Consider the following 25,024-nt stretch of genomic DNA (forward strand, 5'->3'; position numbering starts at 1 on the left):
AAACAATATTATCCAGTCTGGGATATTGTACTCTGGAGTCTAATAATCTAATGTACACTAGAGCCGGTGTCATTAAAGTGGCAACGGAGCTGTAGGAAGATGGTAGGTACACATCTGTCTCTCTCTGAAACCCCACTGGTGCTTGCATTCTATCCCACCAGCTGCACCAGTGCAAAACACACACATACAGGAGTACGGCACACACTCACACATGCTGTCCCATAGGTTTTTCTGTTGGAGCTGTGATGATCCTACCAGCAGGAGGCAGAAAGGAGAAACACACAGTGAGCTACAAGCATCTTAGACACATTTCTGCAATAAGAAGCCCATGGTAGCACAGCTCTATTTATGTGTGGCAAGCACAGAGAAGCCCTTTTCCATGGTGTGTTCAAGGTGGGGCAGTTGCACCTACATCTGCTGGTCTGTGTGAAAGGTGAAGAGCTAGAATGGAGCAAAAATGTTGTTTCACTTTGATGCAAGCAGAGCCAACATAGAGATAGATGCTGTGTTACGTCTCGATTCTGGCATGTCAGCGCGCCACCTGAAAGCACACGCTGGAGTGACAATGTGAACAAGCAAAGTCGTCTTAATGGTGGGGTGCGTTATAGTAGCGATCTCTCTGAATGGGACTGCAAAGACTAACCGATAGCTAGGTGACCGTTACAGGCAGATAAACAGACTGCAAGCCTTAAAGTTTCTGTTCGGCACAGAGTAATATGTGGCCCTGACAAACCTAAGGATAGACTTGTCTTTTTTCAGCAGCCTGTAAGCCAGTTAAAGTTGACCTCTGTGCCCCTCTCTCTCTCAGATAGAAAAGCCATATGCGGGCTCTAGAGAAAGACATGAGACACGGATGCTAAACAGTTCCCCGGAGCTCCAAAAGCTCTACAAGTGCCAGTCTTGCATGTGTGAAAGTATCCTTTTGTTCTCAAGGACCCAGTGATACACCATAATACCCAGAGTGCATCTGCAATGTGCCTCCAGGTATGAGATTAGCTTGCCGCTTTCATAAATGGCACATTGAACAATAAAAATAAGGAGTTAAAAATACTACCATTCCCAGTAAGTTACCAGTTGAATTCCTGTCTAAAAACAAAAGGTGGAATTCCAGGTCTTAAAAATTAGTGTTTAGACGTGATCTGGTCATTTCATGAATGCTTGTAATTTTGATAAAAAGGTTACTGCTCATTAATTGGGCTGAAGGGAAGGAACGGTATGTTTGTAAGCAACAGTATAATGAACAGAAGCTGTGTGTAAAGGCAGATGTTTGAGGTGGCATTTGGCACCTTTCTGGAGATGATGCAGTTAGTTCTGTAACCACCTGGACAATTAGAAAATATTTGTAATTTTGCCTCTGCAGTGGATTTTAAATCAAATAATCAAGATGTGATTGAAGTACAGACTTTCAGCTTTATTTCAAAGGATACAACAAAAGCAACAAAAGCATTGCATGAACATTTTGGGAATTACAGACATTTGTAAATGTATTAATCCATTTTCAGGAGCGCAAAAGTAATTGGACAAAAGAATATCAGTTTAATTAAAAGATTCTTTCTTGGATACAAATCATTTGAAGTCAGTGACTTCTCAAAGTCTGTAAGCCATGGACATCACCAAGTGTCCCTTAAAATCCCCTGCCACGCAGCCAACTTTGTTGCAGCCAACTTCAGTTGCTTCTCATTTTTGTAGGTCTGTAGCATACTGACTTCAGAATTCACTTGCTACTTGTTTCAGCACATACATCATCAATAAACTCCATTGACCCAATCATAAATGGCCATGACATGACCTCCAGCAGATTTGACAGGTGTGGTAAGCTTTGGATCAGGGGCAGTTTTTCCCCTCATCCATTCTTTTCATATTGATATGATATCATCACAAAATTTAACTTACAGTACAGTGTTATTGTAATTTTAAGCATTTAGTTATATGCTGAGTATTGCAATAACATATTGAGATATATTCTGATGTCATCAGCTGCAAAGCATATCCCCAAAGGTGAGTTTTGTCTGTCTGTTTTATCTGAAAGGATGAAGTTCTCGGTCAGTTCCTCTCACTTCAGTCATTTTTATTGCTGCTAAAGGTTGCTAAGCAGTCAGTCTGAACAAAGCTGTCATTAAAAGCTGTCATGTATGTTTGTTATGCGCTTGACAGACTGATCTGTTTATTTTACGAATGAGTCCATCCTAAATTAACACAAACATGTGGAACACTGTTATGGGTATTTTCAGCAACAGGCAGCAGTCACCAGTCCTCTGAGATAATGAGCTGTTTATAGTCATATGAATCCAAACAGTGTGATGTCCATGCTTTGTGTTACTTCCTTGGCTTAACTTTATGTTACTGTCTAACATTGGTGCACGAGATGGGTGTTCATCTTCGTAATATTCCTAGTTTTACTTTGGTACAACACTCATTGTAAATCCCATGTGTCATATCTGTCTCTGTTGTTCCTTTCTTGGTTAAAAATTCCAAACTAAGTCCATATGTTTGATTTAAACATGGACAGCTTTTTTTTTTTTTCAAAATTTCTTTATCAAGTGCCTCTGTCTTGCATGAATTTTATTATTCTACTACTAAAAGATTGGGCGGCACGGTGGTTAGCACTGTTGCCGCACAGCAAGAAGGTCCTGAGTTCAATTCCGCCATCAGGTATTTGCATGTTCTCCCCATGTTTGCGTGGGTTCCCTCCGGGTACTCCAGCTTCCTCCCACAGTCCAAAGACATGCAGCTTGTGGGGATAGGTTAATTGATTAATCCAAATTGCCCATAGGTGTGAATGCGTGAGTGAATGTGAGCGTGAATGGTTGTCTGTCTCTGTGTGTTAGCCCTGCGACAGACTGGCGACCTGTCAAGGGTGTGCCCCGGCTCTCGCCCTATGACAGCTGGGATAGGCTCCAGCACCCCCTGCAACCCTGAAAAGGATAAGTGGATAGATGGATACTACTAAAAGATGTAATTTGCAATTTATGTAAGAAATTATTTATAATTAGTGTCCCTGTATTGATATAATATTGCCATGCAAAAAGATTGTGATACTACATTGTATCAGCTTTTCTTTCTTCCTCCTGCCTTCCATCCCTATTAGTCAGGTTCTTTTCGATGTTTTCATTGTATCTCTGTAGACCTTGACAATGTGATGCCTACCTCTGCTAGTGTTCTTGACTTGGTTGTGTTGTGACGTTTTCTTAACCATGGAAATAATTCTATGATCAGCCGCTTTAGTTGTCTTCTGTGGTCTTTCATATCTTCGTGTAACAGAGGGTATCTTCAGAGTATGGGAGATGCATGTATGGAGATGTATTACAGAAAGACTTTGAGCTACAAAAAGTTTAAAACAATGTTTTTATAAGTGACAACTTAAACTGCATGCGCTGAAAATATATGAGAGATGGAGACTGAACTGCAGGTTTTCTGTGCATACATTTGTATGCATCACTGGCTTTATCTACTGTAGGAGTATCTGCACATACACAAGCCTGTAGCGAGACAACGAGGAGGCATCATCTCAGCGCATGGATGGTCTAAAGTGGAACGTCATGCTAAGGGAGAAAGATGATTGATAAATAATGGGTGTTGGCACCCAGTAGAGACCAGTAGGAGAGAAGGTCGAGGTGGCTATAGGTCTAATCTGGAGCTCACCTCCATCTGTGATTGAAGTGTGGAACTGCAGCTTCTCACATACTTACATTCACAGTCATTTTCTTCTAACCTACAAGCCTAATAAACAGACTCTTCTTGTAAGAAGAGTATCCGGATATCTCCGTCAAATGCAAGACCTTATTAAGAATACTGAAACATTGTTCCTTTGTTTTCATATGAATCCAACACAGTTAAACAGTTGTGATGATAACAAAATATAAAAGAAGATTTTTAACAAGGAGTGCTGGATATACCTAATGTACCTGTTTCAATTGCTTATTAACACAGACACTCATATGGCTGCAACTCTGTGCATTTAGGCATGTAGACATGGTCAACACTGAGCATCAGAATGGGAAAGAAAGATGATTTAAGTGATTTTAAACATTTGGTGTGGTTGTTGAAGCCAGACGGTCTGGGTATTACAGAAAGTACTCATCTGCTGGGATTTTCCCACACGACCATCTCTTGAGTTTAATGGTGTGAAAAGAGAAAATAGCGAGTGAGCAGCACTTCTCTGGGGGAAAATGCCTTGTTGATGTCAGAGATAGGAGGAGAATGGCCAGGCTGCTTCGAGCTGCTGTAGTAGTAACTCAAATAACCACTTGTCACAACTAAGGAATGCAGAAGAGCATCTATGAATGTCAAACCTTTAAATATTGTAGATGGGCTACAGCAGCGGAAGACCACACTGGGTGACACTCTTGTTAACTACAAACAAAGTGTGGCTACAATTTGAATGGGCTAACCAAAGTTGGGCAATAGAAGATTGGGTTGATAAGTTTCATTCTCTGCTGTGAGATTCAGGTGCTGGGTGAGACACCAGCATGGATCCATCCTGCCTTGTATCAACAGTTCAAGTTGTTTGTGGTCATGTAATGTTGTGGGAGATATTTGCTTGGCAAGACTTGAAGTCCTTAAGTACCAACTGAGTATAGTTCAAACCCCACAGCCTATCTGAGTATTGCTGCTCACCGTGTCTGTCCTTTTATTATCATCTATCCATCTTCTAATAGCTGCTTCCAGCAGGATAATGTGCCATGTCATAAACCTCAAATCATCTCAAACTGATTTCATAAATATAACAATGCGTTCACTGTGCTACATTGCCCTTCATAGTCATCAGATCTCAGTGCAATATACCACCTTCGGTGTCCAATAGGAAATTTGCATCATGGATTCACTAAAGTCTGAGCAATGTTTCCAGTACCTAGTTGAATCTGTGCCGTGAGGATTAGGGCATATCTGAAAGCAAAAGTGGGTCCAGCCTGCTACCAGCAAGGTGTAACTAATGAAGTGGCCAGTGACTGTGTTTACCAATCTGACAAAGTTTGTATTATTGCAGTTATTGTCACTGTACCTCCTTTAACATATCCTCTGTACCATAGATGTAATATCTATATTGTGTCTGGTTTCCTTTTGTAGTATCCATATATTCAGAGTTCCTTTTAACAGTCCAGTTCTTTGTTTCTACTGTAAAGCATTTGAATGACTGTATAATTATCAATTATCATTTTATACCGTATTCCAACACTTCTATTTTATTAGTATTACAATAACAAGGACTTAATGCTCTTCCATGCCAAATAAGGGTGGTTTGTGCCCATCACTGGGAAAGGCCCTCAGCATTTTAAGACCATGCCCACAGCAGTGACTAATTGTTTGTTGTGTCAGTGCTCGTCGTGCCCGTTTGCCTTTAATGGAGTGTAGTGTGGTGATCCATCAGGCTGTCGAGCAAGCCCCGTGTCAGTTGAAGTGGCTGTGTGTCAGTGGGGCGAGCGTACCGTGCAGATGTGATTTACTGCCCTGCTTGTTGCGCCGCCTTGCACCTCTGCTCATAGCCATGCAGTGCAGCCCATTCCTCTCCTCTTCTTCCCTTTCCTCTCCTCTCACCTCAGATTGATTACCAGCGCAACTGCCTCATGACACTCGCCATCCTCTGGCAACCTTTTAGTGCCATTTTATAGATGGTTAGCACACCTCATTTGGCTATTTATACATCTGTAAGTGGCCATGAAATATAGATTTGTCTTGATGGGTGTCAACATCGGAGCTGTGGAAGCAGAGCTCGGTGACACCTCGTTATTTTAATGGTGTGAGATGAAGGGGCCACACGACAGGAGTAATTTTAATACACGGGCTAAATGATACTGTTTTTATTTTCATTTAATGTTTGCACTCATATTTTACTCTGAGCAAAAAGGCTCTTTTCTTGCAGTATTTAGTTGGTGCTAAGAGGTGTAACGATGATGAGGCTGGGAAGCAACCAAGGATGGAAAGGAGTATATACACACACACACACACACACACACACACACACACACACACACACACACACACACACGTAAAAAAAAATCTACATATATTCTATGTGAATCATGAGGTGGTTAACAGTAACATGATATGTGACCTGTCATACACACACACGCACACACGTATTTCAGCCCATTCACAGGCAAGGGTCTCATAGGTAATTAGGTGCTGGCACCCACTCAGTGTGATGTGATGGTTAATTGAATAGTTAACACATCAGAAGCAGGCCTGTGCAGATTGGAGGTGACACCTGTCAGAAAGCTGTTCTCTCCCTGCCCAGGACATTTCCTGCTCTGCCTGATACATATGTCATCTTTGTGGAAATACCAAATTAGGGGCAGGTAACTGAGTGAGTGCAGTTCAGCAGGTGTGGAGATAGCTTGGGGGTGGAAGAAGGAAGGCGCTCCTCTGCTCTGTCCTTCAAGAGAATTTGTAAAGCTCAGGGCACCTGTCCTCACTTCACCTCAGGCCATTTCCATGGTTATGTGACAGGAAAGTGACAGCTCCTTGTGTGTGTGTGTGTGTGTGTGCGTGCATGTGTACGCAGGCTCTCCCCCAGAGGTGTGCTCAAGGCATCCAGCAGTGGAGTACGCATCGTGCAAACGCAGGGCCACCTGAGTGGAAGTGTCCAGATTCAGGTAAAGACAGCTGTCTGGCAGGTAGACTGACATTTGCCAAAAAAAGAAGAGCTTCTTATCGAACTACTTTCTATCCTCAAAAATTGTAAGAGGTTACATTTGCTCAGGCACCTTAAAGAGAAAAGGGGATCGGCTGCAGGCAGAGGTCCTGTTAAGGGGCAGTGCAGTCAAATGGAGGTAACAGTTCTAGATGAGAGGGTTAGCACAAGGAGCAATAGCCTAACCAGTGAGGCAGGTACCAACTGGGCACCTTACCTCCAAATGAATTGAGCAATTAACTCACACACATGCACTCTGACACACTATACTCATTATGTCCTCTCACTTCCTCCGCAGGAGTGCAGTGGATGGAATGAGGGAGCAGACTCATGGATCTGTTGAAGACAGTAGCGTTTCTATAGAAAAGAGCTGTGCATGCACAGTAGCAAAAGCAAAGAGGCCTGATTGGGAGTACTCCATTGATGCAACACACAGTGGCACAACATATTCTACTGTCAACCCACTGAGGTTTGCACAGAAGCTCAGACAAGACCCCTGCAAAGACCCAGGTCAGGAAAGGCAGTGCAGCTCATTTCTGTTTGAGAAAATGTTGTCATATAGTTCCCAGTAGTTTGTGTCAAATCTGCAGTGGTCCAAGGCAGTATGCTTATGTGTTTAGGTCAGTTGTGACACATCACATTTCATGTTGTTCTAGAATCTTCTGTAACTTATTTATATCAATAACTTACTATCCTGTCTTAGTGGAGAGGTTTTTCTTTAAAAGAAGCTATTAAACTCCCAAATAAAGTAATGACAAAGACATTGAAACAGAGAGGATGATTGATCATGTTAGAAGCTGGAGACTTGGGGATAAGGGAAGCGAATGACAGTGATAAGTTTTGTGTCCACTCAGCTTGTCTCCAACCCTGGTTTTAATATTTTGTGAGAAACATTCACCTGAGTGATGCCCCAGCTGATCACTGGCATGGAAATGTCCCATGAGTTTCAGTTGGGGCCTTTTTTAGGTAATGCATTCTTCGTATATACAAAATATGCCTATCCTCCCAATGCAATGGTGCACATGGAAAAAGAAATATATATGCAAATAAAGACACTGAAGCTGTGGTCAAACAGATACTGAATTATTTCAAAAGGTAAATGCACCAGGTTGGGGGTCTGTTTAAAACAGGTCAGTGAATTTTTTGTAAAGACTTTGGAAACCACCTTTTTAAGTGTTATCCACGAAAAGGTTTCCAGCAATGACAAATGTTTATCTAGGATATGTGTTTGAGTGAAAGGTTCTATACATTAATTTTTGTATACATTTCTTTTGTAGATGTACATCTAAACAGGGATTTGCATGACAGGTGGGAGAGGTCTTTGTTGTCAGCATCAGCAGCCACAAGAGGAGCTGGCAGAAGTTATGACAACTGAGTAGCTCCAGGGCATTAACTGTGAAGCTGCAGGTATGCTGTATTTCATGCAGTATTATCTTGAGATTACATTTCATTTATATCTTATTTTATTCCTACTTAGTAAGAAAAACAGGAGGAAATGATCTTACTGTAAAGTACTTGAGGTTTCTGCTGTGGATCTCACGGATCTGTGGCAGACTGTTGTGCTACCACTGTGACTCATAATATTCCCCATTCCCCCCACACCCACCACCACCACCATTCATCCCATTCCAAACCATCCATGTATGTGTGTGGGCCAGTCACTCAATAGGCGGATCATTTAGGGTCGGAAGCCCCGTGTGAAATCAGATGTTTAACTGTCCAGCTGAAGCGGGACACGAGCATCTTAACCAGCACCTTGCCAAAGGTCTCGTGTTCAATCACCGACCGGGGCTGCTGTGAGTATGCTCGCCACCTGCCAATAGGCATTAAGAAGGATTTAGTAATTAAGTGATAGGCTGAGGACTAAATTGGGTGTTTGTGGGCTGGTGAGCCACCCCAAGGTCCCTGCAGCCATGCAGATAGGGGATTCTAATTGCCAGTAATATTGATCAGCTCGGCGAGGGGGGTGCACAGGGAATTCACTAGCCATCGATTAGCTGTTACTTCACCTCGCTTGTCAATGGAAGACAGGGAGGTGAGCATTGGAAAAGCTCCAGGCTTTTCCCAGAGTATCCTTCACCACCAGTAGCTCCTGACACTTGCGTACACGGTCAGTGACACAGCATATTGTGATAGAAGTGCTTTCTAAACTCCTCCATAGCTAAATGATAGGAAATCTAGAAGTAAAGCTGAAAACAGAAATGGGCTTTGCAGAAGGCTCACTAGCCTTTTTCCTCAAAATTAGTCTCTGTGGGTTTTTAAGGGCTCTAAATTGTCTCTGTGGTCCTCGTGTTGGAGGGAGAGAGGCCACTGAGTTTGCATACTCTCTTATATTTAATCCATTTCTTCACCTGGTGAAGAGATCCTGGTCAGAGCACTTGCACATACTTTTTTAATTCAGCCTCCGGTGACACATGATCATCAAAAAAATAGCACACATCTGGTACACAATATCATTATGGGCAGAGTTATTTAAAAAAGACTCAATAAATGTTAAAACATTGTCTGTTTCAGTCACACGCACACACACACACACACTGCGCTGTATTGATTTAGTTCCATGCACGACATACTTACAGCACTTAATTCCTGTGGTTGGGCTCAATAGAGAAGAAATCAATTAAGAGATGCGTGAACGAAGTTAATTTTAAGATCTTGATTTGTCAGTATTGAGTAAAGTTGGGCTTACTGTTAAAAAGAAATTATTGTCTTTAGGTTTTTTTTGTGTACATGGCTGTTGCCCTAACCCTAAGAGTTATGGTCACATTCCTGCTTAAAATGTTTTTGCTCCATCATATTAATTTCCAGTAAGGCTCACAGAACGTGCAGGTTCCAGCTTGCATTTCCAGTTCTGGTGAAATGATGTTTTATTTAATTCCCAGGGATCATTTGTACTTATCCAGTGAAAATATTGATCTCCTGTGTATAAAAATGGAGACGTCCTAATGTTTGTCTACCTTCCTTTTGGTATAACAAAATAAACTGTGCAGCTGCTTTCATATACTGTTTAGTGTTTACAGTCTGGGATCACTGCAATCAATGTTTATTAAGCTCACATTAGAAGCATCTTGTCGTATCCTTTTTAGGGACCAAGCACAAAGAAACTTCAGTGAAAGACAATATACCTAAGCAACTAGAACACACTCAAGTTTGTCTTCAGGCAGGGAAATAGCACATGTTTAATGTTAACCTTTCATCCATCGATTTTCTTAATTGGTGGAGCCTGTACCCACTGTCATAGGGCAACAGGTGGGGTACAGGCTGGACATGTTGCTAGTCTATCATGGAGAACCTTTGTCAGACACACTTTGAATGATTGAGCAAATAATCTCATCCTATGTGCATGACAGTTAAGGATCAATGTATCATCAGTTTGACAGAGAACCAATCACAGTTCAGTATGGCATTCATGGGAATCAAATCAACTTGCAGTGTGTTATGGGACAGTCTTTGACACTTCCACTCTGCCACTGGCATTTTTGTAATTTGAGTCAACAAACTTTTTTTTTTTTTTTGTAATTTGCTGTTTGACAATGTTTAGTATTTCAAAGCAATTTCAGGTAGTCTTTTATGTCTGTGCCGAAATCAAGTGCAGAAGCAGAAGCTGTGAGGTTTGCTGCCCAGCAGTCTTGAGCCTGAGTCATTTAGAGCCTATTACAAAGCATCAATATATTGATTGAAGCAAGTGTCTCAGTGTACTGCTCTGTAAACACACAGTTGGTTTGGCTGTGCATGTTTTATCTGCTTGAATCTTATCAGGATTTAAATCTTTTTCCTCTTCTGCTCCATTAATTGTGGCAATATTGGCTTTTGAACCGAGGATTTGAATCACTCCTCCTTTGCGGTGTTTAGCTTTGGGTTTCCTTTCAGTAATGTGTGCATTTTCCCCCCCCAGTTTTTTCCAGTTCCTTGTGATATTTCCACATACAGTACACAATTACTTTAAATCATTTTAATCCAAATGCTGTTTCTAAATTTAAAGGATGTACTTATGTACTGAAAACAAGCCAGGCAACAGGAATAACGGGTCAGAATAATCACTAAAATGGGACAGAGGGACAAATGAAGAAGACAGTGACTTTATGTGCTGTCTTACTGGAGTTATGAAGTTTTTGTTTGCTAAAGCTGCATCCAAACTGGAACCAAGTCACAACAACGAGGCGAGTAGCCACAGAAGAAAGTTAATGACATTGGTGACTTTACGTGGCTGCAGGCGAAATAACTGTTAGCAACATAAAGCGAGCAGCAGTGCGGACGACACTACAGTGGTGGGTCTTATCACCAACGGTGATGAGACGGCTTACAGGGAGGAGGTCAGCGCCCTGACCCACTGGTGTCAAGACAACCATCTCACCCTCAACGTCGCAAAGACAAAGGAGTTGATAGTGGACTTCCGGAGGTGCAGAGAAGTACACACCCCCATCACCATCAACGGCGCTGCTGTGGAGAGAGTGAGCAGCTTCCGGTTCCTTGGCGTACACCTGGCTGAGGATCTTACGTGGTCAGTACACACAAACAAAACAGTGAAGAAGGCGCAGCAGCGCCTCTTCTTTCTCAGGAGACTGAAAAGATTCGGCATGAGCCCCCGCATCCTCAGGACCTTCTATCGCTGTGCCATTGAGAGCATCCTCACTGGATGCATCACCACCTGGTATGGCAACAGCACCGCCTACAACTGCAAAGCTCTCCAGCGAGTAGTGCGGTGCTCTGAACGGATAATTGGAGGTGAGCTTCCCTCCCTCCAAGACATCTACAGGAAGCGGTGCCTGAGGAAAGCGGGGAGGATCATCAAGGACTCCAGTCACCCCAGCCATAAACTGTTCAGACTACTTCCATCAGGAAGGAGGTTCTGCAGCATCCGGTCCCGTACCAGCAGACTGAGAGACAGCTTCTTCCACCAGGCCATCAGACTGCTGAACACGTCATAGACACCTCAGCTTCACTACTGGAACTTCAACATTATGCACTCCACACTGTATATAAATGCCACTTGTTTTGCACATATTCAACTCTGTATATTTTATATATTTTATTATTATTATTATTATTATTACTTTATTTTATTTTTTTACTATTTAATTTGTAAAAATGTGTACACACACACACACACACACACACACACACACACACACACACACACACACACACGTAGGAAAATATTTAGTATACACATCCAGAAATGCATACACTATTATATATTGTACATATATTTATTAGTTTCAGGTTGGCCATTCTTGTATTTTGCTCGTTTGTGTTGTTGTGTTTGCACATCTCTGTTGCTTGTGGGGCTCGCACACAAGAATTTCACTCGCATGTGCTGTGCCAGTGTGCCTGCACATGTGATGTGACAATAAAAAGTGATTTGATTTGATTTGATTTGATTTGAGGAACCGAAATAAACTTTTCTCAACTTCCAGGCAAAAAAACAATGACCGTGCAGGATACCATCGATTAACGTATGACCTGGTAATAACACGTTAACTAGGCATTTGGAGCCCCTCCAAAGTTATCCAGCCGTCAGCTTTGGTGCGACATGTGGGAAGCAAATCGCATCCAGTGAGCAGGGAGGCAGCATGGACACCCAAGTTTGTGATAACCTGAGAAGCAAGTCATCTAGGACAATAGGTCTATCTACTAAGTCTCAGAGGAGTGTGAATCTCAATGACCTCAACCTTAACATCATAGGTCAAGTTTTCTGAAAGTCTTATGAATGTAATGACTTCAGAATGAAGCGACACAGGATTTTAAAATTCCTGCCATTGGTACATCTACTAGGACTTAAGAGTACCGTAGTATTTTTAAATCAAACAACCAAGACATAATTGAAATGCAGACATTATTTAAAGGGGTTTGCCAGAAATATTTCATTAGCTGTTTAAGAGTTAAACATTTTTATTTAAAAAAAAAAAAAAAAACTTGACATCTAATTAAAAAGCAGGTTCATGGCCTGTTCTTTTATTTTAAGTTAAAAACTAAATGATTTGGAATTGAGCTGTTTGATTTGCATGTAGTGTCTGTTTACTGGAACAATATGAGGCTTCAATGGTACAGGATAAGCACTATATGGACAAAAGAACTGGATATACTTATTACACATAGAGGAGCTCCTCAGCCATGGAAAAGTCTGCCGTGAAGCTCCTGGCTTACAGTTTTTGCGCTGATGTTGATGGCAGAGAATGTTCCGAACTCAGAGCATTGTTGACTTTTACACACTATACGCCTCAGCGCTTGTCGGCCTGCTCTGTAACTTTATGTGGACTGCTACTTCACTTCCACTTTGCAGTAACATGACTTAGCTGATCTTGTTGCAGTATTGGCAGCAAATCGCAGCTTCAGACAACGTCCCAACTCCAACGCCATCTGTGAATCTAATTGCTTGCAAACATAAAGAGACAGTCCTGACAATTTACCACTTTTGTGACAAACAATGTTGTCTGTATTTATGTGTTTATCCATTGATGACGTTCACCATATGGCGAGCCATACGGTCGCATCCGAGTGTCTGCACTGTTTGATTTCCAAGGTCGTTTTGTGATCTCTGAAGGGGGATTGTTTCCCCATGCTCGTCTTCTGATTGAAGCCTAGCTAGAACCATTTATACACCACTCACAGTCACCCTCCAGCCATGCTCCCAAATTGAATTAGTTTCAGTCTGAATTTGTGTTTCAAAACTAGTAATTATTTTTTAACCCCAGAGGAAGCCAAGAGAAATGAGTCAGATTTTCTGAAGTCATGAAATTTGACGATATATGATTTAACACCAACCAAAGGGACACAAGCCTGAAGCACAGCAATTTACCAACCATTCATCTGTTAGCAAATTAAATCACACCACATTTGACATCTTTTGGAAAGTTGGATAAATCTGATGAAAAAGTTTTTCTCTCAATTACCATCAGAAATTAATCTCCTTAATCCCAATTTGATCTCTTTCATGCATATAAGGGGTATCTTTCATCTGCCCACCTATGCGCTTAAAATGTTCGCCACAGAGTTAAGATGGAACGTGACTGTAAAACTTAGTCCTTTGTGAAACTCCGGGATTCTGGCTCCATGAGATGAGAGAGCTGATTAGGGGAGATGAGGACAGAGGTGCGTAACTGACAGCCATCCATTATCTCTTTCTGTAGCTGGTAGAGGAATGTAAGAAGTCTCCGGGAGTGTGTCATAGAGCTGCAGAGTGCCATCCAGAGGTTGGTATGGTTCAGCTGCAAGCAAAGGTACAAAGCAGAGCCACAAAAATGTACCTCTGAAAATGTAAATCTTTCCTTTTGTTCCAGGTTTTTTTTTTTTTTGTTTGTTTGTTTTTTTCTTTTTTTCTTTTTTTAAATCAAATGATCCAATTTAGGAAGAGACAAACCCAATTTTGAGTCTGCTTATCTTAGTCATTCTCTGCTTGGAGAATGGCTTTTATAATTTCAAGACAGGCTTAATTTTGAGAAATCTAGAACAACTTTTGGATACCCTGCCTTTCTCTAGTTTTGTATATATTCCTCTATTTCTATTTTTCCTGTTTGTTATCTATTCCTGCAGTTTTATTATTTATAATTTATTCCTGCACAGTTGGCATGGAGCACCCATATTTTTGTTGTACATGTGCAATGACAATATTCTATTCTATTCATACACTGGAGCTTAAAATGAATAAACCTTTCATGTGGTAACCATATTCACCTTGGCTTAGTAAAATTAATGCGGAAGCTGTTGTGTGATTGCATTGGAGTTTAAGATGTACCTTATAAATTGGCCTGTCTGAGTGAGAGGCAGAGAAGAATCGTGGGGTGTCGAGTCTTCCCCGTGTTACGTCTCATCTGCAGCAAAGGATTTTCCAGCTGAGAGCGAAGGCCAGCAGGAGAGGGCTAGCTTAAAACTAAAGAGGTGATCAAAATACAGACCACCAGCTGACTCTAACATGACGATTCAGAGCAATCGCACTCGCCCAGAACTGCTCTCAGCATCCAAGCAGCCAGGACCACAGCTGATACTGATCAGGTCTAGTTACACACCAGCTCTCCCTTCTTTAAGCAGCACCTTGAGCTGCCAGTGCCCTACGAGCCCCAAGCACAGCAATGATGTGAGTGCTTTATAATAGCAAAGAAAAGGAGTCTCGTCTCGTTTCTCTCAACAGCGGTATCTTTTTAAGATGGCCAGAGCTGATGGAGGGGCACGATGCCAGCCCCTTGCAGAGCATTTTGGTCATTAGCGCGGACCGCACAGCCTGTTTCAAGTAGGCCTCCACAGGTCACTCTGTTCACTAATTGTACACTGCAGGCAAGATCAGATTCTGTTGTCAAGAAAAGGGGAGAATCGTAGCTTTGCCCTTCTGTGTATTCCTAAAGCTGATAAGATAATGAGGTCTTTTTCTGGGCTCAAGGCGTAAATGAGCAGTAGTATTAAATGGTTTTTCCCCCCCCCACATTAACAGCTGAAGAGCGCATGGTTTCAGTCCACCGGAGACCTCAGTGCTGCATTTGTATTTGCTTTGTTAGTTTTATATTTGTTTTGGTCTGGACTTTTTTTTTGTTGTACACATTGTTACTTGCTCTTTGCTCTTCAGTGCCATTCTTTATATCCATGTTGGTGACTCCATGCATGATTTTAGACGCATGTATTTTATTTCCTCCACGTGTGTGTGTGTGTGTGTGTGTGTGTGTGTGTGTGTGTGTGTGTGTGTGTGTGTGTGTGTGTGTGTGTGCCGAGTCCTGAGCCAGGAGCACATCTCCGGCTTATCTGGAAGGCCTGGCGTCAGCTTCCTTAAGTGCTGTAAATGTCACATGGTAAAAGCAGCTCTGCAGCCTCTTAATTAGTTTAGCAAAAGCATCCTTGTCATTTTGCGGTCAGTAAACTCCGTTAGAGAAAATTAAGTCCAAGCTTCTGCCACCTCGTCAACCCCACACAGCCAGCCCAACAACAACAACAACAACAAAATAATGATTATGTGCTGTGTACATTTGTGTGTTAGCTGTTTTCACTTTTTGCTTTTAGAAATAATTGCTGTTGGTTGTGTGGCAGCATCAGAGGAAGGGCATTAATGATTCTCACTGGCCGTGAGGAAGCACTGTGCCGCAGAGGGCGGGAGAGAGAGCAACTCATTTTCTACAGTACAACTAAACGTGTGTGTGTGTGTGTGTGTGTGTGTGTGTGTGTGTGTGTGTGTGTGTGTGTGTGTGTGTGTGTGTGTGTGTGTGTGTTTGGGTAATATATTTTTAACAGCTTCCTTACTTTGTTTAGTGCATATTGTGTCAGACTGTAACAGTTACGTCAATGGTATGTGCATACATGTTGTGACTTTAATGTGTGTGCATGTGGCGTGTATGTGCACGGCTGTCCTTTTTCACGGATTAGCTGGTGAATGCTGCAAGAGGATGATCAGACTGGGAGCACACCAGGGTTGCTCTGCGATCACATAGGGATTACGGGGGATATAGAGCTGTAGTTGATTCCAGGCCCGCCTCCAGTTAGGCTCATCTCCGCCACGCTCCCCTCACACATACCACTTTAATTGCCTTTGCTTCTTTCATTACTTTTATTGCCTTTCCTCTGCTTTGCGTGCTCCCTGGGCTTGTGGAAAGGTCATTGTGATGGCGCTGGTGTGCTCACAGCCACTGACTCTCTGAATAGCAGGAGATGATGATGCGGAGGCTGAAGCTCGGCAAATGAGTGACACATCAGGATGGCTACTGACAGGCTGTGGATAGATTTTTGCCTTAAAGTCTATTAAAGGCTATTATAACAAAAGAAGTCTTTAAAGGAAGTCAAAACTAGGATCATAGTTTAAAATGCCAACTAATGTGTGACATTCATTAATCAGATTCAATCAGAATACGAGTGATTTCTCGTGGCGTTCTGTGATGCATTGTGGTTAAATGAGTTCTTTTGTTTAAGGTGCTGTGCAACATGAGAGAGATGGTGGAGAGGGATTGTCCAGTATTGACGGTAACTCGGACAGGATCCTTCTTTCTGAAACCTTGGAAAACTCAGTCGAGCTCCACGCCCTGGGTTTGCAGATTAAAAAAAAAAAATAGCTGTGTATATATCAGTTTAAAATAATAAAGAAGTATTAACATTACTTTAAAAATGGTTATTATCCGTGTGCTAAAGGAGTCAGTGTGTTGGTGCAAAAGCATTAAAGAGTTGATGGCCCTTGAGACATGCTCGTGCTTCATTGTGTTCCCTGTGCACAACACCAAATTACTACTAATGTTAGTTTATTTTGTATACCAGCATTCTCTTGTTAATCCTGCTATAAAAACATGACACTTGCACTCAGTTAAAGTCTGTTGCTGTACTAGTTTTTTGTTGATAATTTTTATTCATTATTCTCTCGCATTGATTTGGGTCTTGCAGTTTTAAACATGCAGTGCAGCTACCAGGCCAGGTCTGGTTGCTGCACTGCTGGCAGTGTGGGAGTTGTGTGTCATTTTAATAAAGGTAATGATAGCATCTCCCAGACTCAGCTATGCCCTTAATGTCACTCTTATCACTGTAGGTCTTCTCAGTCCACATCATAACCAGTTTTTCTAAATGCTCCTTTGTGCCTCTTTGTGCCTTATTTATAAGACTTCACAGGCTTGAGTCTGGGGAAAAAAACCAAAAAAAAAAACCAAGGGTACTGCAGAGCAGCATCACTGCTATTCAAACAGCTCCTTGGGATTTTTATATTTTACTTGCCTCCTACTGCCTTTGTCCTTTACTCCCCATCTCTCGCTTCCTCTGTCTCAGTCCCAGTACAAGGTAGAGGTTTTGTGTTGCATTAGACTGTTCTCGTGTCCACAAGAAGCTTTCCACTGTCACCCAGTCAGTCCTGAAATTTAACCAAGTCTTCTTTATTAAACACTCCTACTCTTAAGATCTTTCTGAACTTTCGTAGTAATTGGTTTTTATCCCAACAATAGCTAATGCACATTTTATCGCATCCCAACGTTGCTGCAGGCAAACAAATGAAAAGCTGGCACTGAAACTAAAGGAGCAAAGAACTAGTCTACGCCAAGAGAGAGAAAGTAGAGATAGGAAAGTTATATTTATGTGGTTTATTCTCAGTTGAAACAGAAAATCAGTGCACCTTTTTCTTTGTGTTTACAGGTTCACCTGCAAGAGGGCGGGGAATCGGCAAATTGAGGTCAAAGCTACGCTCAATGAGAAGACAGCAGAGGAGAAGACCTAGGTACATCTATCCATCTGTTTCCTTCTGCTTATCAAATTCAGGGTCGCAGGAGGCTGGAGCTCATCCTAGTTGCCGCAAGGCAAGAGGTCGGCGACAACCTGAAGAGGTTTCCATTCTGTAGCAGGGCCAACAGATGACCATTCACACTCACACCTATGGCCAATTTAGAATCACCAATTAACCTAAGCTTCCTTTGAAATGCAGGAGAAAGCCTGGGTCCCTAGAGAGAATCCATGCAAACTTCACAGAAGAAAGGCCCCAGTTTGAAATCTCATTGGGTTTTTTTTCTTTTTGTTCTTTTTTTTTTTTAATTCCAATACTTCTGAATAATTGTACTTATTTTGTCTTGGAAACTTCTGACATTATATAAAATGTGAACTTTCTCTAGAAATGAAGGCCAGCTCCACTTTTCACTCCCTCCCCCATAAAGCATTAAACAGTTGGGTCAATATGGTATCTACATAACAGTCTATTCTTACTGGGTTTAAATTTGATATAGATGTAAAGAAAAAGAGGTGATTTTGATTTGGCTTAAGCTGTGAAGGATCGGTAACTACGAGCATATAAAGTAAACACTTAATCGAACTACCTTACATAGCCTTTTTACGCCAGATATTGCAGCTTCAGTATGTGAAACAGAAATAAATCAGAAGAGGTCATACGGTGAGCCTGGTGTTGAGCTACACTTTAGCTGATACTCTATATAACAGGTATTGCAGTAAATAGAGTTCAGCAGCATGATATCAGCTGACACCTGATTTGCTTCACCGACAAACAAGACCTTTTAGTGTTTTCCATTAAAAACTTGAGCAAAAGTTGTTGGTATGGTTGTCCGAGCACCACCCCTGCCAGAATATCCCTCCGCAAGTTAGTGTGCTTCCTTTCCTCTACATCCTCTCTCTGAGCTGACAACCAAGACATTGCAAACTCAAATGTGAGACGGCCCACGACCGGCTGAAAATGATACTCCTTGCAAAGACCCCATTTCTCTTCAAAATGAGGGGCAGCAAATCTATACAAGCCCCTCTCTGCTTTTGCTCCGGTTGACTCCAGAGACGGTGTCAGTGACAAAGAAGCAAGCTTTCAGATGGAGCACGAGTGTTCCTGGAGTGGCTCATCTGAAACGTGGGTCAATAGAAACACTCACCAGCACATCACACAAACTGAAAAACAAAGATGCTGTATAACTCCCCAGATTTTATTGGCTGTCATGTTGATTTTTTCTTGTTCTGGGATTAGCATAGGCCTCAGTGTGTTGGTGTGACTAATGGTCTGTGTTTTTCCCGGCTGTGAAATCAGCAGCCCGAGAGCCCAGAACAGCCTGCACAACAGTGTTTGAAGTCTGCCTCCCCCATGGGTGGTGCCTCTGGGTCCTGCTGCTAATGCAGCCCCAGCATATTTCTGTCTCCGTCTCAGAGCGGGGGCTCTCCTTTACATACAGCCATGTTTAGCACTCCCCCCACTCCACTAATCTACCCCTCTACCCACTTTGTGTGCACCTCACTTGTGTGGCCCAGCCTTGACTGATGGCTAAAGCTTGTTAACACTGAAGACACATTTGTAGCTGGGAAATGTTAAGAGTGGCAAAGGGACAGGTGGTGATCAGAGGACATGGAAAGGCGGCGGAAGAGGTCTCACATTCCTGATGCAGTTTGAGCCTCCAGAGTTGGCAAACTTTTCCCCCACAACTAACCCAAGGACATTCTCTCCTTTGCCAGACAGACAGATGAGTGTTGGTCGCTCTTAGTGTTCCCCAGGACCCCATAGGAGGCTTTAAGTAAACATGTCACTCAGCTATCACCATGGAAACTTGGGTTATTCCCTAAATATAATATGAATTTTATGTGTTGCTTGGGAAATAGTTATTTGGTGCTGGAATGGTATCTCCCAGATGAAGCCTCATTTCATTTTTCTCAACCAATATCACCTTGCTTCAAAGTAAGCCAGGTCTGTGTTGCCCGGTATTTGCCTGCAACACATTCTTATCTGACATCCTCTCAAATTGAAAGCAGGGAAATTGGGGCTGATTCAGGGGATACGTTTTTGGTGATGGAAGGACAGAGGGAGGGGAGAAAGATGTGAACCCAATCTGCTATGTGTTGACTGTACTGATTAGGGGCTTGTGCTAAGAAGAGCCTCTCTATCCCTTCATTCCTTGTGTTTACTTTGAACCCCACCGCCCTCCTCTACACGGGCATCACTGCAGAGTGCCCTCTCTATCCATCTCTTCTCCACTCCTCCATATCAAATGTATCACATGAGCCACAAGCACTACTTTGAATGCCATCTAGTACAATTAAAAAGATGACAGCTTAACTAGGGCTAGAAGGGGGTTTTTGCCAATCCATTAGGGAAGGTAGAGTAAGTAGAGTGATTAGTAATGTGAGGAGATGTATGACACATCAGAACCTTGACTGAGTTTAGGTTGGACAGCTGTGCATTTGTGCGTATTTGTGGAGAGCAGGAGAGTACAAATGCAAAACTGAGCCCATTAGGGGCTGCGGGGTTACTGGAGCAACGTCCAGCTAATGTTTCGGGCCATTCAGAATGCCTGCGGGGAGCCGGGATTACAGAGCTGGTCTTAAAAGCGAAGCAGAAATACAGGGAATAATAATACATAGATAAATAAGGGATGGAATGGCATGGGAGAAGCTGGGAAAATAGCACATCTATTCTCACGCAGCATGTTTGTTTATTTATGGCGTCTGAAGGCCTGGTCTGGATGCAGGGTGGGGGGCTGGTGAAAGGCTTTCCCTCTCATACTCCAGCTCCCTAGCTTTCATTAAGTGTCATTACCAGTACTTTCAGAAAGCTGGCCAGGCTGAGACCTAACATCCCCTCTACAGATAGTTTGCCATGCATATGGATGCATTTCTGATCCCTCTTATCCACCACTGAGGAGGGGGAATTAGGCCAGCGAGGAGGAGAGGAAGGGGGGGGGGGGTAAAGGGTGCATCCATATCTGACTTTAATGGCAGAGACGGAGCTATTACTTCAATTGAGGGACAGTATCCACGCTTGGCTTGTTTTTTGTATATGGTTATCAACACTGCAAGAATTTCACTTAAGATTTTCTGTTTTTATGACCAGAAAGGTCACGTACCCCCCATTTCTGTACAATCAAATGTGTTTTACACTCTTTAGAAGAGTTGCATTTTCATTTCAGCACAGTACAATGTACTCGCAGTGCTATTTTAAAATGTGCATTTCTAGCAGCGCGGTATTCATTAACAATTTGCTATTCCAGTTCACTTACTTTGAGAGCGTCCCCTGATTGATGGGGGGCTTGTTCTGTTTATTTGTATATCAGGGAATGAAAAATTCATATTGTGCGCTTTTCGAGCAGAAGTTATCTAGATTCAGTGTAAATGGTACTTGGGATTAGATTTTCACAGCAGATTGCTGTTATTAAGGAGAAAAATCCAGCTCCTTTGAGCAGTCATCTTCCTGGGAGGCAATCTATTTCTCTTTCACGCAGCCCGAGTGCTGGACCAGGCTCTTAATGCACTGAAGCAAAAGTGCTTCGGTCCGCAACCTTTCACGCCTTCAGCTCTCCTTTATGTGATTGAATAGTTAATAACTATGAGTCGCCTTTGAAAGGCGCGCTGTGGTCCTTCTGAGGCACTTCTCTTCTTTTTGTCTGTTTGGCTGCTGTACCTGCCCATTGCTCTGTCTACCTGCACATCTACTTTGCCCAGATGCCAAGTCAACTTTGTCTTTCCCCTGACTTGCCGCTTGTGTCTGGCTGTCTTGGTGTGCACATCAGAATTTTGAGCGCTGTGCATCAACATTTTTATTTATTTATTTTTAGTATTTCATCTCCTGCTTCTTCTTTCTCTTCACATTCACACAAACAGACAGACACACACTCCCTCACACAGCTCATTAGCCCATCCCACGCTCACAGCTCTAGCAGAATGTGACCCTGCCTAATTGTGTACCATGCTCATTTGTTCTCCCTGCGTGATGTGACGATTGCTTATTTATTCTCCTCAGGGCTCCCATCTCACATTAAAATGATTGACTCATTTCATTCACTGCACATTTTCAAGCTTTATTTGATAAGCTCATTTCCCTTGGCATTCAAATTCCTCCTTTTCCCATGCTTAAAAGTTATAATGTTACCGAGGCACGTTATTATTCATAGTCGGGATTGTTTCTTCAGCTAATTATCTGTGTTGGAAAATAATTTTGCACGTGCGATTCTGTTTATTCTGGTGGAATTGAGCAGTACAAAAGGGCAGACATTAACAATGCAGTTGGGATAGCTGAGGAGCCAATTGTGTACACAAAGTTGGCAGACGCGGTCAACAAGAAGCTTAAGAGGGATTGGGACGCTGTCGAAACTTGGCCAGAATAAGCAGAGCAAATTTGCATTTGGTTAGAATTTCCATCTGGTTAGAGACCTGTTTTACAAATGAGAAAGCCATCAACCTTTTTGTCCAGTCGTGTAATGAGGGAGTGTTTTGACACAAAAAGAACCATAACAAGTGATTGCTGATTGGGGATTTGGACAGCATTGTTACAGACGGATGTTAGCTCTTGTAATTTAGTCAGCTGACAGTCAATGTTTTCTCCCTTCAGCTACTGTATATCGACCAGGCCTCGGTGACACAGCACCTGCTGGAGGCTTACGTGCTGTGCTGCTGGGTCACTTGAGAATAAGATTTGTGCAAGTGACAGGCTTAAAAAGACGTGACTGGCAGAGCTTAGTAATGCATATGAAGTATCATTTGGCGTGAAACAAACAGAAGGGTTGATTCTGTTCATCTAGACGTAGCGTTTTCAGAAAACGCTACGTCTGGATGAACAACTCTTTGGATTTCCTTGCCTGGATGGTTGAGCATGAATCAACACAAAGAGAAGGGTACACAGATTGTTTGCGTATCTACTACAGGATGATTCATTGTCATGCAATAATAATTTAAAAAATAACGCCCTTGTTATGTTCCTGAGTAACTCTCCACAGAGTAGTGGTTCACACATTCAAAAGATCTCTGGTTTGAGACCCGAAGGAGACAAAAATCCATGGAAGAGCTGTGTCAGGGAGGTTACCTGGCACAAACATCTGTATAAAATCAAACATGTGAGTTACTGTGACAAGGAAGTAGCTGAAAGAAGTTTTATGTAGCTGAGCATTTAACACTTGAGAATTTTTGCCTCTTTTAATGATGAGGTACTCTCACAGTTGGGTCATTTATTTTGGTAAGACTAAAAAAAAAAGTGAAGCAGCAGAAGCCAGGACTCCGTATTTTTGAGGGAGAAATACAGTTCAGGCTCTGAAAACACTGGATCCTTAATGAGAAGTCTGATTGTATATGTATGTCTCTTTCTTGTGCTTTTGCAGTTTTCGGTTAGCAGAGCAGAGAGCCGAGGGAGGAGGAGCATCACTGCGAAAACCTTTGCCAGCATTTGTCCATCCAGCAGCCAGCAGTCATGGCAGCTGGATGGAGGTTCAGCTGAAGAGCTTGTCCTTGAAGTTACTTCACCCTTAAGAAGGCAATTCTTGAAATGGACAGACTGCATCACTCCAATGTGAGGGGCCTTTAACATCTTAATGATTTTTTTTTTCAATCGTATACACTACCTATTTAAAGTAAATAGTTCAACAATTCTGTAATACCAGACTATAAAGGTGGAATATAAATGTTTATAATGTTTGATGTGTTTCTTTCCTTTCCTAGTCAGAATGTCCTGAATGACATTTTTCGTGTTGTTAAGTTGAACAAATTATTGGCTTAAAGTAATAATAATCTATATTTCATGGTTAAGTTTCTTTACACTGTTTTCTATAAAAGTGTAGCACTTTTGTTTGGAGTCACAAAAAGCATCTTCTCCTAGAGCAATAGACCCACAAGCCAAACTCCAAAATCTTAATGAGTGTACCCAGATAGACAAGAAATTGCATCCAAATAAAAGAATAATAAAGGCATCTAAACCGTAACAAGTCTGCCTTTGTTCTTCCACTCCACCCACCACAAGCAGGCATTGTTGCAGCTTTGAGGGCAGCTCTGAGAGTTCCATGCCCATCGGCCTTCAATCACATGGGATGTCTGAGTTTGACAGTATAAAGTCTTTCTTCTAGAATAAAATATAACCCCTAAGCAATAGTGGATGAGCTGTTAGTAGCCATGCAGTCCACAGGGATCTAGACCAAGCATGGTAGTACAGTATACACAAAGTGCTGGTTAGGGATAAGACAATGGACCAGTAAAAACATCACTCGATGCCGCAACACTTAAATTTCTCACCATTTGCTTCTGTTAGCAAATATTTTTGTTTCAATGGTAATATTTAAGTTGGCTTCACCAAAATTAAAAAATAAATAACGCTCTTTAAAAAAGTTAGTCTGTTTAAAGGTAATTTCATTACTATAAAAGTATTAAAACACCCTCTTTAAAAAAAAAACAACAAAAAAACCTTCACCCACCAAAACTGAATCTTCTACCGTAGTCCTGCACCGCTCAGTCATTCCAAACCGATTGTGTCCATCTTTCCTTTGATTTGTCAGAGAGCATCATTGAGGATGCAGCGTGAGCTCGAATAGATTTTCCTTGGTAAGATTTTCACTCACTGGCAATATGGAAGGTTTCACTCCTGCTTTACACCAAGAGGACATCATCAGTTCTTGTCTTGGTCAAATCAATGGACAACATTCTTTCCAGCATAGCGGTCAATATGCAACGCTTAAGGTGTCTGAGGAAACTAAAGAAGACCAATAATTGTTATTAATAACATGGATCTCCCAAAGGATTGTATTTACAGGCTTTCAAATGTAACTATAACATGCACATAACCTACAAAGGTCCTGTCGCCCTGTCTGTGAATATCTGTGTGCAGGAATGTCAACACCGCAAATGGACCAATTATATAGTAATTGTGTTTTTACACAAAGAGGAACTCAAACATCTAGCCAGTGCATTCATGGCCACTTGAAGATGGTCACATGTATGAGTTCATTTGTCCATTGATTTGGTTCGAGAGGACCTTTTGTGCTTTTGATTCATTTTTCAAATACGTGCTGTTGTATCTCTCTCCTGACTGTCTTCATGGGCTGACAGTGATCTGAACCAAAAATTTCAAATTTTGATTCAAAATTGGCACCGATTTTCATCATGTGTTTAGTTACTACTAATATCAAAGTGCCTGAACATGCTATTTAAAATTGTTTTTTGTGTGTGCACAGTTTCACGTAATGACAACACTGGTTCATCCCTCGAGTTGGATCC

At 42.0% G+C, this 25,024-nt stretch overlaps 1 protein-coding gene across 14 annotated transcripts in view; it reads left to right on the forward strand.

Annotated features, from left to right (window-relative positions):
* LOC147338995 (uncharacterized) overlaps positions 1 to 23,729 on the forward strand; it is a 137,685-nt gene extending 113,956 nt beyond the window's left edge. For 12 of the 14 annotated variants that reach the window (XR_015128608.1, XM_086287440.1, XM_086287474.1 and 9 more), the window contains one exon: positions 6,503 to 6,594. Coding sequence is in view for 1 of the 14 variants with exons in the window: in XM_086287524.1 (XP_086143650.1) it covers positions 6,503 to 6,593; positions 6,930 to 6,974 (136 nt within the window). In the remaining 13 variants the exon portion in view is untranslated. Of the gene's footprint in view, positions 1 to 6,502; positions 6,595 to 6,929; positions 7,103 to 17,713; positions 17,796 to 23,142 lie in introns of those variants that run through there. The other 2 variants (XM_086287446.1, XM_086287524.1) reach the window with 2 other exon arrangements.
* Positions 23,730 to 25,024: the final 1,295 nt, after the last annotated feature.

This window comes from Aulonocara sp. 'chitande type north' Nkhata Bay, linkage group LG1 (genome assembly GCF_057382095.1).
Source record: "Aulonocara sp. 'chitande type north' Nkhata Bay isolate Kocher_YH1m ecotype deep benthic linkage group LG1, A_spYH_male_GT1.1, whole genome shotgun sequence".
In the NCBI taxonomy this organism is placed as follows: Eukaryota; Metazoa; Chordata; class Actinopteri; order Cichliformes; family Cichlidae; genus Aulonocara; species Aulonocara sp. 'chitande type north' Nkhata Bay.